This window comes from Sander lucioperca, chromosome 18 (assembly GCF_008315115.2).
Source record: "Sander lucioperca isolate FBNREF2018 chromosome 18, SLUC_FBN_1.2, whole genome shotgun sequence".
Taxonomy (NCBI): Eukaryota; Metazoa; Chordata; class Actinopteri; order Perciformes; family Percidae; genus Sander; species Sander lucioperca.
In genome coordinates, this window is record NC_050190.1 from 14,633,031 (window position 1) to 14,646,345 (window position 13,315).

The 13,315-nt window shown below is 42.6% G+C and overlaps 1 protein-coding gene across 2 annotated transcripts in view; it reads left to right on the plus strand.

The window, feature by feature from the left end:
* Positions 1-224: 224 nt before the first annotated feature.
* The window catches only part of LOC116035717 (formin-like), a 42,489-nt gene continuing 29,398 nt past the window's right edge, over positions 225-13,315 (plus strand). The window contains exons 1-5 of one of the 2 annotated variants that reach the window (XM_031278999.2): positions 225-2,864; positions 2,979-3,099; positions 5,498-5,559; positions 7,259-7,953; positions 10,364-10,505. In XM_031278999.2, the coding sequence (XP_031134859.1) occupies positions 1,023-2,864; positions 2,979-3,099; positions 5,498-5,559; positions 7,259-7,953; positions 10,364-10,505 (2,862 nt within the window). In that variant the 5' untranslated portion in view covers positions 225-1,022. The remainder of the gene's footprint in view (positions 2,865-2,978; positions 3,100-5,497; positions 5,560-7,258; positions 7,954-10,363; positions 10,506-13,315) is intronic. The other variant, XM_031279000.2, reaches the window with a different exon arrangement.

The following is a 13,315-nucleotide window of genomic DNA, read 5'->3' on the forward strand; positions in this document are numbered from 1 at the left end:
AAGGTAAGTAAATCAAAATGTAATTTTCTTTCGTAACTGTTCTGTTGGGGGTGTTCATGAGCTGCTAATCACACATGTTAGCCTCTTAGCATGTTAGCTAGAGCTGGCTAAGGCCAGGCTGACTAATCACCATGTCTTAAGCCCCGTATTGTAGTAGCTCACCGCCGAATGGTGCAGTGCTAGGCTAATGGACCTCTGCAGCTCTCCACCTGGACACAGACTGACTCCCCCTCTGTATTTATTCTGTTACCTTGGTAGCCATTTTACGGAAGTGAGCAGAGGTAATCGGACACCTGCGGTGCCGGGCTCTGCATGTCCCCTCCCAGGAAGGGAGGAACCTGAAGGGAGGCGTCCCCAGACTGGATAGACCAGTGAGACACATTTTTTTCCAACCTGAGGTGGGGTTTTTTTCTCACACAACAGCACACAGGGCTTCCCTGTGAACTGAAAGACGGAGACAAACTAGAAGTACAGTTTAGTCATGGACTCTGTATACATACTGTATGCCAGCATATAGAGAAGGATAACCTACAACTTCATGGATAATACTGCTCCACTTGTCGGAACAGTTGGGAATGCTTTTGTGAAAGGCAGGTGAACTCTGCTCTCCCAGGGAGATTACAGCAGGACATGCTTCCAGTCACTAAACAGCTTGTCTTTACTTGCAGCGTCATGTGATCTTGCTCGCACAGAGGAGGCTGAACTGTACTACTGACAACATACAGTCAGTAGTAGACTCTATTTGATATTATGAAAGTCTACTATGTAGAACCTGTTTGTGCCTCACTAAACAAGAATACAGGATAGTGTTGTTGTAAATGGTGCCCTCCTGGAGAAGGTAAAAGGAGCTCGGGAGATTTGTCCATACAAAGGCCTTTTGTTCCCAGCCAGCGGTAGAGGTAGAAAAGGAGCAGCTTGGATAACTGGAGGTGGGGACATTTGTGACATTTTCAATGGACATTTTGCCAGAGCTACTACCTGTTTTGGTTTGCCTCTCTTTGGTCTCAGTGTGACACGCAAAAATGGACAGTGTGGGTAATAACTCAGATGGACCGGGGAGGCAGCCCACTAGTTCCCTCCTGAATGTCTTCAGCAGTTTCTTTGGCCGTGATACACCTGCCCCTTCAGACGCAGAGTCGGCTGTGCTGACATCTTTCAAGGAGCTGTCGGATGAGGAGAATCCTCTTCCTGAAGGCTGTCAAACCACTAACCGTGAGAACAAGCTCCAAGGGAGGGACGGTATTCATCAGAATAATGTGACTGCTTCCTGTGATACAGGGCAGAGGGCTGAATCACTGGAAACCTGCAAGGACCAAGTTAAAACAACAACCTTGATTGATCTAGATCTGGTCCAGGTCACGAGGGTGGAAACGTATAGTGACAATGAGGAAAATGAGGATGAGAAGGCGGCCAACAGCAGCACTAGTCTGTTGGAGAAGCTTGCCAGGAACAGGGAGCCTTCCCTACCTGAGGAGGGTAATAATACAGTGGAGCATGGTGATGGAGATGAGCTAAAAGATGCCAATGAGGCAGAAGCAGAGTACCAAGTGCCTGTGTTTAGAACTCACAAACTTGAGGAGAGATCACTAGCTAATCTATATTCAGACAGGTTTGTCAACAGAACTAACTCGAGGCCAGTTCTGGTCTCTTCAGTTTCCAAACAGGCAGATGGCTTCAGTCCCAAGCAGCGCACCACCACCATGTCTATGGATGTAGAAACTTCTGGTGTGGGAGAGAATGGTAGAGACGATGTGGGAAACAATGAGAGTGAAGAGTTTGCCAGCATAGATTGTTCTCTGCCTGTTCCTTCTATCATCTCCGGACATCTGGCTTTGGAGGCCTCAGCTCAAAATGCTGCAACAGCCTCTCCTTTAAAGCAGGATTTAGATAGAACACAGAAGGAGGAGACACATGAGCAAAGGGCTGAGGATGGGACTGAGGAACCTCACTCCAGCCAGGTGTCCTCCTCTGTTCCCTCCAGCCCTGAGGCTCCCAAAGTTTCAGTCCAATCATTCTCCAGTCCAGAGGAGCCGTCAAACTCTGCTTTTATCACAACTCACCCTACAGGGTTTAAAAAAAACATGTCACGGTCATCTGCAACTGAAGAGTCCCCAGGTGATATCCAGCCAAGTACCAGCCCTGCTAAACAGCGCATAACCGCTCCAAAGACATCAGAAACAAACACGCCACCTCCAGCTTCATCCAATGCACCCTCCTCTACCTCATCCCCATCCAGGGGCACGGTGCTCTCTTCGCCCCCTTCCTTCCAGATGCCAGCTCTCTTCAGTGGGTTGCGGGTGCTGAAGAAAGGAGCGGTGGGGGAAGACAGGGAGACAGTGTCAGAGATCAAACAGAGTGAGAAGGATGCTGACCTGGCTCTGCTCAGCCTGAAGAAGACGGTAAATAAAGCCAAGCTCTTCCCTGAGCAGAAGACAGTCACTCCAGTCAAAAAACATGCAGAGCCTAAACCTGTTACAGAAACAAAAAGCACTGTAATGGGACACTTGAGTCAGCTGCTCAATGTAGACAACCACGATGAGACCAAAAAGGCAGATGCTGGGCAGGATACTCATCCTGAAAACAGCAGAAAAGAATCTGATAATGGAGAAGAGGGTGCAGGAGCGAAAATTCCAGGCCCAGAAACCCCCACATCCCCACCGGAGAAAAAGAACAGATCAGACTTGGCCTATGAAACCTTCAAGAGCTTCTTCGGCCCCAAAACTATCAAAAAGGAAAAAACAGAAGATGTGGACCTGGAGGCCGTGAAAAAGAGAATCAAGAATGACAAGGAAAGCCTAAGGTCTATTTTTGAGAGAACTTCCAAATCCCCTGGCAAGGAACTCAACAGTCCCACAGAGGCTAATGTATGAAATCCCAATTATTTAAAATCTTTATCTGTATGATGAGGGAAATTGGTGCTGCATCATTGCAATGCAAGGGTCCATGCTGATGTTTTTGCATGTGTTGTCTCGGCACAGACGGAGGTCACATCTCCTACAGACAGTGAGGACCGGACCCCAGGGCGTCTTCAGGCTGTGTGGCCCCCACCCAAACCTAAAGATGAGGAAGAGAAGGTGGGGCTCAAATACACCGAGGCAGGTAAGAACCACAACCTTAGACACTGTTGTCTGTCTTTACATCTAAGACCAGGAATGCTGACAGAGGATCATGCCAGTCAAGCTTACACTGACACACCTCAGACCAATTGTATTTGTGGATAAGGGCAGTTGCGGATATAGAAATTATATCATAGGATTTTTTAATCGATCTCTTGTTAACAAACAAAACAAAAGTTGAGCCACCCGTATCACTCCTTTGATCACTCACACTTTTTTATTCTAAAACTCTAAAACAAGTCATGCAAAGCTAGCTAAGTATCATTAACATTGTGCAATACATCCTTTAACTCTATTTAAGGACACAGTGAGGCTATGTCTGCTCCTTAATGCTGCTGTTTGTGTGGCTGCTGTTTGGTGGCACCGCAGGATCGCATGTGTGGGTGTTAGTGGTCAAAATATTTAATGGAATTAAATATACTCTCTAGGCAGCACGCCATGGTTGGCCCATCTTAAAGGTGTAATGACTTAAAACACACATTGCTGTGGATGGGCTGATAAAATTACTTATTTACTTACTTATTATTATAAGTAAACTTTCCTGTTCCGAGTACAGTGAAATTGTGTTGAATTCAAAGCGTACAGTGCATTGCAACAGCAGTGAAACAGCTGTTGGCTGTTCTGTGTGGTGCAGCTTCATTCCTGAGAATAGATTAAGGGCGTTTTCACACATACCTCATTTGGTCCGGACTTTCGGACTTTTCAGTTTGATCCGAACCAAAATTACAGGTGTGAAACCTCCCCCGGACCACGGTCCGGATCAAAAGACCAAATTTTGGTCCGATAAAAAGAGGTGGTCTCGGTCCAGACCAAACTGAACCATGGTCCGGTTTGTTTATAGTGTGAAAGCATTTTTTGGATGGTTCGGACTTTCGGACCAAATACAAGAAGCTCTGGCAGGCTCTCCTCATGTTACAAGACCAAGGAATAGCTCCTTTAAGGAATAGCTCAGTGCTTAGTGTGTAGGCTACATGAGAGAGTGTGTGACGGTGAATGCGCTCAGAGCAGACAGCTGTCGGCTATCAGAGAAGAGAATACATCAGCAGTTTATTTGTTAAGTGGTAGTAAATGTACAGTGTAGGTTTCCGTTTGTCTCTGAATAAATGCTCCAGAAAGAAAGTTCCCGTGTCTCGCTTCTCAACATCACAACAAAACAAAAAGAGCCACGGCAGTGGGGGAGAGCAGCAGACAAATGTTACAATGTAACAAAAACATGAACCTTGGTCCGGACTAGCAAGTGTGGGTTATTCTAGTGATTGGCGCTTGTATAAGAGAATAGTTCAGAAGCAGAGCAAAAGTCCAGACTGTGAGCCATACAGATAAAACAACGTGTACATTCATACAATACGCATTGCTTTCAAACACTATTTCACCACACGTTTACACGATTGAAAAGCGCAAATAATTGAATAATTGATATTAAGTGGAGTTGCAGAAGTTTTAATTGATTTTAAGATCAGTCTGCTTCTAATCATTGACTCAGATTAATCATTGCTACAGTACAATGTTACTCATTACAGCGAATAGCTGTGTGGGTCTATAGATAGTTTATGCTAATGGATCAGTCGCAAACATAATCATCTTCTCCTTTTTGATTTTAGTCTTAATTGTAAATAGGAACAAAGACTCCCAAATGTAAAAATGAGCCCTAAATCCTAACAGTCCTGTCCTCAAACAAAATGAAATTAGAGCTTGGCAGCAGGTGACACACATCTCAATGAATAGGAGACACTGTGGTGTACAATGGATAGGACAGGGTATGATATTGCAGTGAATCACCGACTTTCCAGTGAAAATATGCTGAAGTTCAAAATATTTATTAACTGACAAAGTTGGTCTCTATTGTCTGTTTGTATTGTAGTCTGAAGTTGTACATGTTTCCAAATACTAATATACCATCATAGGCGTTAGGTGATTCATGTTGTTGGTGATCTTTTCACCTATATCTTATCTCATTAGAACAGGTTTTTTTTGTGTTTTGACCTAACAAAATATTTTAGTTTGGGCTTTCATTTGAGCCAGCAGTATACTTTAAAACCGGTTGGTTGAGTTGTGATTGTGGCCCTTAACACTGTAAGTGACCCACCCTTCTGTAAAATTGTACTACTTAACAGCAGTACATCTTGTTGTTATGTCTCTTGTCTTGCAGATTAACTTGATAATGATTTAGCATACCAATCTTTTAGCCAGTAGCTCGAGAAAACATAACTCTAACCCATTTTTCTCAATTGAAAAATAGAAAAAGCGAAAAGGAAAACCACAAGCAATGAGCTATGATTATTGTACTATATACTCACTCCATTGTATATTTAATAAATAAAAACTGCCAGTAGAATGAGTTTGTGTCGTCATACAAGTGTCCTTGTTCTGCCTCCTTACAGAGCACCAGGCTGCCCTCTTGCAGCTGAAGAGAGAGTGCAAGGAAGATCTGGAGAGGATGCATGTAAGTAATCGTATGACTTTAGCAGACATGTTAACACACTGACTGAAAACATATTACACATTGAAGAAAACTATCCCAGGTATCTCTGTGGGGGCTGGCTAGTTAAAGTAAGCAAAGTGAAAAAGTTCTATTAAATAGAAACAAACTAATATTTGTGAAATAAAGTTTAGCAATACATGTGTGACAATAAGGGGCCGATATGTTGGAATATCTAGTCTGACATAACAGTTGACTCTCCTGAACACAAGATGGCACTAAGTAAGCATAAAATGTTCAAGTGCAGCAGCTGGACTCGTTCACAGCTCTGCTTAATATTAACCCAGAGCAGTAGAAGCGTTAAGACGTCACTGTTTTTTTTTTTTTTTTTTTTAAAGTTGCCCAGTATTGTGTATAAAACGTCTTTGAGTGTAAATTGTTGGTCACTTTTAAATTTGTTATAATAAATATATAATAATATAATAAAGTTTTTTTTTTTTTTTTTTTTTTTTTTTTTTTAAGTTCTAAAGTTCCTTTTGTACATTTACATTCTTAGAGAAACAGTATGCATATGTTCAAATAAAAAAGAAAAGAAAACTTAAATCAGACTCAAATTTCTGTGAAATGTAGTTGTAGTGTGTCTTGTCTCACAGTAGAGAGATATTGTATATGGAATTTGGTTGCAAGCTTCCAATACAGCACAGAATGACACAAAATATTCTTAAAAAATCAATTTAGACCAGAGTATGAGCATTTAGTGATTACTATTATAACTATTAAAAACATAAAACCTTTGAATTATCAAATTATAATTTTTTTTTTTACAATGGCTTGATTATTTTAGTGACATAAAATATAGCAATCAAAATAGATGCAAACATCTTACTTAACATATTAAGTTAAAACTGCGCTGTGTCAATAAAAAAATCTAAAAGAGACCAGAATTTCATGTGATATGTATAATAAATTTGCTTCCAAATGTCTACGAAATACATAGTTCTATGATGGACATCTCATTTGTCTCCAATAAGATGGCTCATCTCAAATCCATTTTAAAGGTGTCTGTTTCATTCATCAACAGCAGAGGTTAGGAGCAGTGTTTCACAGCTGTTGTTCATATGTCAACTTAATCAAGAGTTAAACTTATTGTATACTCTTGGAAAACTAAAAGAGCATAGTTGTGGCCATGTTACATAATTTGTACAACTTATTAATTGCTTTATGGACCATTTCCTTGAAAACTCTGACCTCAGAGTTGGTTTCTCAGCCTGTCTGCTTAAAGCCTTTAATTTGACGTTGGTCTTTTAAAGTACGGATGCTGACACAGAGAAACATGTACCGCAGTCAGCCCACAACAAAGGGTGGGAACGTGTCTAATGCTATTTCTAAACTGACACCAGTTAATAACAAACATGTGTAAGATTTATTGCAAAACCATTTTCCTTTCTGTATAAAATCAATACTTTGCTTTGGTAAGATTGTTTGAAATGTCAAATGAAAACTGGGCCAGATTGTCGCTGTAAGAGTCAGATATTAATCTCTGGTTGGGGAAAACTTTAATGGGAATGAAGTTAAAAAACAAAGCTGAAAAAGAAAGGATTGTTATTTTTTAAACAAGAATCACGTTTGTGTGTGTGTGTGTGTGTGTGTGTGTGTGTGTGACAGACGTTTCTGATACTCTGCAATTGTTTTGTCTCTGGCATTCGGCTCTTGTTGCTTACAGTCTGACTTTGAGCTTCAAATCTTCCAACTGCGAGGTGAGCATGCTGTCTCAATAGCACATCTGGAAGGAGTCATTGCTAAGATGCAAAGAGACAATGGGTATAATACAAGTCAGGACCGGGGTGAGGTCCGCGATGCTGCTGTGTCCACTGCAGATGACCTGACACCCAAGACCTACCGCACTGTGAGCATCCAGACGGACAGGGAGACCTTCATCAAGAGCCCTGAGGGTGACAGTGGCAGCCTTGTTCAAAGCCCCAACCAGAATGTGCCGAAAAGACTCAACTTGGACTCTATTGGACTAAATCTAAAAGCTGAAACGGCCCCAGGCGCTTCTGGACCGCCCCCACCCCCGCCTCCGCCTCCCCCTCCCCCTCTCCCACCGGGCCTCTCGGGCCCTCCCCCCCCACCCCCACCTCCTCCTTTGCTAGGCAACACTGGAGCACCGCCCCCTCCGCCACCTCCACTCCCTGGAGGTCGTCCGCCGCCCCCACCACCTCCCCCTCCCCCGCCTGGCCTACCTGGAGCTGGTCCACCTCCTCCTCCCCCTCCTCCAGGCTGTGGCCCGCCACCTCCTCCCCCTATGGGCTTCAGTTTCGACCAGAAGGTGGAGAAGGCCCCACGGAAACTTGCCGTTGAGCCAGCATGTCCCATGAAGCCTCTATACTGGACCAGGATACAGATACAGGACAATAAGTATGTGGAATGTTGCCTAAATTCACTCATATTGCTCTTAAATGATAAATGCGGGTGATTACAACTTAGGTCTTATTTTCAGTGTTTTGGCCATCATTGTACAGTAGTTTGTAATAATAACGTTGTACTCAGCAAGTTAATTACAGAGATCTGGGAATGCGGCCGCATTGCTATGAAGAAGTCCGAACGGGCAAGAAACACGAGCAGTCAGATGACCATACTGTCCATACTGTTTTTTTAACAACACTCCAGATTAGCCAAATTGATGTGCAATGAAGTGTCACTTTAATGTTTACCAACTAATAAAGTGGTTTAGATAATCTGGTGTAACTATTGATTTATTTACAACCTCTATAATAAAAAAAAAACACTTATTTCTTGCCCCATTGGACTTCATTGTAGCAATATTGCCATGTTCTCAGATATCAGAAATGACTTAGGTGAGTGCCATGTTATTAAAACTTATGAAAGTGATGGCCAAAACTACAAACATGACACCCAAGTCGTAATAAACTGGAATTATTCTTTAAATTGCAGTGATTATGCAAAATTATCAGTAGCACACAAAATCATAAAATGTCTTCCCACACTTGCATTTCTTTTCCCTGAACTAATTTAAACCCAAGGTTACAGAAAGCACAGGGCTAGCATAACCTCAGTTCACAATTGTATTTATTAACATAATAATTGCTCGAATAACTTGATTTTTTTTATTAGTGATGTTTGGTAGATTACTGCAGGGCCAATGAAGTTCTAGGCTGCATTGAACCTGGTCTAATGGGGTCTTAGTTCAGCCCTGAACACTCCTGTTCAGAGAGATTTCTAAGATATGGTTGGTGTGCACCATGCTCCTTCGTCTACTGGCCCTATTGAGATACTCTGTAATTTTAAGTGGATTATCCAGCCCATTTACAGTGGCTGTGGTTGTTCCCTCCGAGTGCCAGGCTTCTAGCTTTATGGCCTTGTATTTCCATGGCTGGATTAGTGGGGGGAAACTGAGTTGTGGTTCGCACTTTCTCTCTCTGGTCCAGCGCTGGAGGACTGACTGACTACAGCAGTTTCATGTCAGCTATAAATTTAACTGTTAAGGGACATTAAATGGGTCAGATGTTTAACTATAGCTGGATCAGCTGTGTGATCTCTGTTAATGGTGTGAGGTTCTGAGTTATTGGGGGGGGGGGGGGGGGGGTGTAAGGTTTGAAATGATGCCAGGTGTCTATATGTATGCTGAAATACAAAGTACGTTTAGAAGCATGCGGGACAAGCTAGCTTTAATAGGGTTTCAAACTCAATTATAGTCATAATCCGGTCAATTAGAAACTTGTCTTGCATGGAAATATTTCTTGGGGTTCGGATGTAATTTTCTTTTCCGAGCTAGTTCCCTGCACATTTGGGTTCAGAGTCGGAGGCTGTTCATTGAGCTTATTTTCCTCAGTCTCTCAGAAAGAAGTATAAAATCAAAGGTGGATTTTGGGGCAGAAAACCTCTTGGCTGCCCCAGATGAATACTCTCACCACTGCAATAGGAAGCCAACTGCATGCAGAAACAATTGGACTTACTCGACCCTAATTGAGTCACTGGCAATGCAGTTGATTGTTCTGGTATTTAAGCCACGATAAGCCTGCAATCGCTTATGTTAGTGTGCTGTGTCCAGGTTCTCTTTCTCATTGTAAATGGGCCTCGACAGGGGGAGATTGACCTGCCAGTCTCATAAGCGCACAGATGAGATGTAATTAAATTAAACAATGACCTGCAACGTGTAAAAAGGATAATAGAAAACTAGCAGTTAGGCTGTTACAGCATATCATAGATGTTATTAGTTCAAAATCTTTCTTTAGAATAGGTTAATTTGTTAGTAAGCTGTTTACTGTGTCTCTTGATGTCTGTTTTATTAATAGACTTAGGGAAGGAAAGCAGAGCCAGATGTGATGGTAACAGCAACATAGTGCTTAAATCCTGAACATCCTCCTAACTTTAGACATCTCTTGTTCCGATTTCTGCCTCTGTTTGTTTTTTCCATGTTACTCAGCAACATCGGAAACACATCGCCTCCCGTATTCTCATCCATTTGCTGGAAATGGTCCTTTATTACAGAAATGTCTTAAACTTTTGTTATTTTTATCACCTAGCTCATAAACAGTGCTATTTATAGTTGAGATTGCTGTAATTCCTGCCAAGTTTTTGTGGGACAGCGAAATGGAAAATGAAAAGCAGTGGGCAGTTTGAATAAACATCAAATAATCTTCCACAAATGGAACACACAATTTGTTGTAGCTCGAAGAAAGAACCTAGATGTTTCTAGCCTGGCTGTGAGACACTATCATTGTGAGTCTGAGTCTCATTTCTGATGCATAGAGTTAAGTAAAAACTAAGATAAATCACAAATTAAAATCTTCACTTCATTTTCCAGCAACAACACACTCTGGGGTTCTCTGGAGGAACCAAACATCGTCGACGCCAATGAGTTTGAGGATCTTTTCTCCAAGGCCACGCTGCAGCCAGTGAAGAAGCCCCTGTCGGACACCTATGAGAAGAAAGCCAAAACTAAGAAGGTACATTCAGTTGCTCCACTCACTTCTCCTCATTTTGTGCACTTTGTCTCTCGCTGCAGCCACCTGAGGGCGTTGTAAGCGTGCTTTCTTATCAAGCTTTGTTTAAAAAAGACTTTGTATGCTGTCATGTTTTTAATCATAAATCAAAGAAAGAAATAACAAGAGGTGAACTGGGAAGAAATGGATTGCGACTCTCATCAGGTCCTCCTCCAGACTGCTGCCTGCAGTTGCCAGGTCTTGCACTGGGCCAACACCAGCTATCAGTTTAGGAGTTCACTCCCTTGTTTTCTTTTTGTCTGTGCAAGCCAAGCTAACTGTGCAAGATTGTAATGTCAGTAGGGCTTTAGAATTATGTTGTTTTTTTCATCTGTGCACGCTTCATAGTTTAGTTTTTAAGATGAAACAAGTTGAGAAAAGCCAGTCAAAGTGTGCTTTTGTGCCAGATTGATCTACCGTTCCCCCGACCTCACCAAAGACACACTTGTTGATGTCTTGTCAAATGCTGCAACTCTGCACCTCTGCTGCAGCCAGCGCCGCATCAGCATCCTGGCTGCCTCGTGGTCCTCACTGTGGCGTCCAAGTGGTTAAAAATCGGACACTGCCCCAGACTCTCCCCTCTAAATCTATACACATCCCCTATTCTGATCAATTTTTTAAGGCTCCACTGCGCTCCAGAGGGCATGTGTGTGTGTGTGTACGTGCGCGTGTGCACGTGCACGTGTGTCCTTGATCTCCATCTTTAGATCTCTCAATTCAGTCTGGTCACTCTAAAAAGCGGCAAGCTGTCCACTATTTGATCCAACTCAGACAGACACAAATCTTGCCAACTGTCTCCTGCCTGGTCTTACATCAGCCTGGAAGAGGTTTGACCCCACTAATGGAAACACTCCATGTCCTCTGGCGCCTGGGTAGCTCACCTGGTTGAGCGTGCGCCCCATGTACATCAGCCATGGGTTCGACACCGACATGCGGCCCTTTGCTGCATGTTACTCCCTTTTCATGTCTTAAGCTGGCTGTGGTTGATATCTATGTTTAGACATTTTGTCCCCAGCACTGTGATTAGACAGGAGTCTTATATTTAATATAAAGGTCTGTGTTTAGAGCCAGCGAGAGCATTCAGAGTCCAACTCTACGATTAAAGAGGGGAAGTGAATACATGAAGGCATGGTTGTTTTCAGCCCGCTTACAAGTCCAACTCGCTGGAAAGGTCGTCAAAATGAAAGAAACGTGTTTACTTAATCATGTTTTATCCCTGATAGTTTATACTCTGAGTTAAAGGAAGAGAAATCATTTGAGAGAGAAATCATCTGAATCATCAGCTGATGATGGCTTCCAAGAAGTTCAGCTGTTGGGACGATTGGGAAAGAAAGGAAGGGAAGCAAAGAAGGAAGAGAAACAGATCTTTTTCAGAGGAAGGGATAAGAGCAGGGTTAGAGACTTAGTACTACTGAGTTGAGGAGGAATGGATCCTATAGGTTGACTGAATGGGGGGTAAAAAGTGAATTACTTGTTTACTTGATTAATTGACTAATTGTTTTAGCTCTATACCATTGCTAGTGTTGTCACTGGAGATATTGAAGATTTAATAAAACGAATAAAATTAACTGAAAAAACAAGATCATATGAGTTTTACAGATAAACCTTTTACTGAGAAAATGTTTTTGGGACAAAGTGATAGATTAAGGGTTAAATCTTTTTTTTTGATTGGCTACTCCCCCTAAGCATTGCTTGTACACTTCGCTGTAAGTAGTGAGTGTCTTGATAATGTCTTATTCTTCACATTTTAGCGAATAACATTTTTCCTCATAATATGGCTCTTTAGAGTGTTCGTAGTGTGAGTCTCACAAGTTTGATAAATACCTGCCCAGGCTAGAGTTCTGGGGAGCCTTGACATGGCTGACCAGTGGTCTCTGTCCCTCTGCTTGACTACCAATATCAGTGGACACTCATGCAGACTACCTATCTCTGTAAGCACAGCATTCACTTATATTCACATTGAATTTGTGTATGTATTTGTGTGTTTCAATTACCTTGTTTGTTTGTTTTTATGCGTTTGTAAATGCACCTGCATGTGTACGTTTCTCTGTGCGTGCGTCCGTGTGCTCGAACGCACGTTTGTGTGATGACGGCACGTCCTCCTCGCGAGTCATTATGCACTTGCTCAGAAAGTGTTGCCAGATCATGCTAACACCACAGCCCGGGGCTGTGTGCGGTGAGAGGAGATGAGTGGGAGGGAATGGAATGTGTGTACATTATGCATATGAGCCACTTCCCCACTTTCCAACAACTCCACACGCCCAAAGTTGAAACTCGGCAGCCGATGCCTACATGAGTAAGTTAATCTTTATCATGTGTGCAATAGAAAAAAATCAAAGCTCTTGTTTACTCTGGAGCCTTTCTCTGTCTGCTGATTAGCATATCAAAGTAAAGGAGATGACATGGAAGAGAGCTATCCCACCCGAGCAGACCAGACCGGACTGGACCAGGGGTATAATTGCAGGCATGTGGCTCCGCTCCACTGGCTAGAGGAGGCAATGAAGAGAGTGCACCTATAGGAGTGTGGGGGGGCTGTGGAGGATGGGCATGTTGGTGCATTCTTGATTGAGGGATTAGAAGGGAGGGAGGGATGGATGAGGATGAAGAAATGCTCTTGAGTTTGTATGTGTGCAAATATGCACAGCAGTAAACACAAAACAGCAATTTCCTCCACTCAAATAAATCAAACCTGTATCAAGTTTATACATAGTGGATCTCCTTGAACAAACAGCAGCTTTAACCGGTTTATAGGAATGACTTATGAGCAATCATAG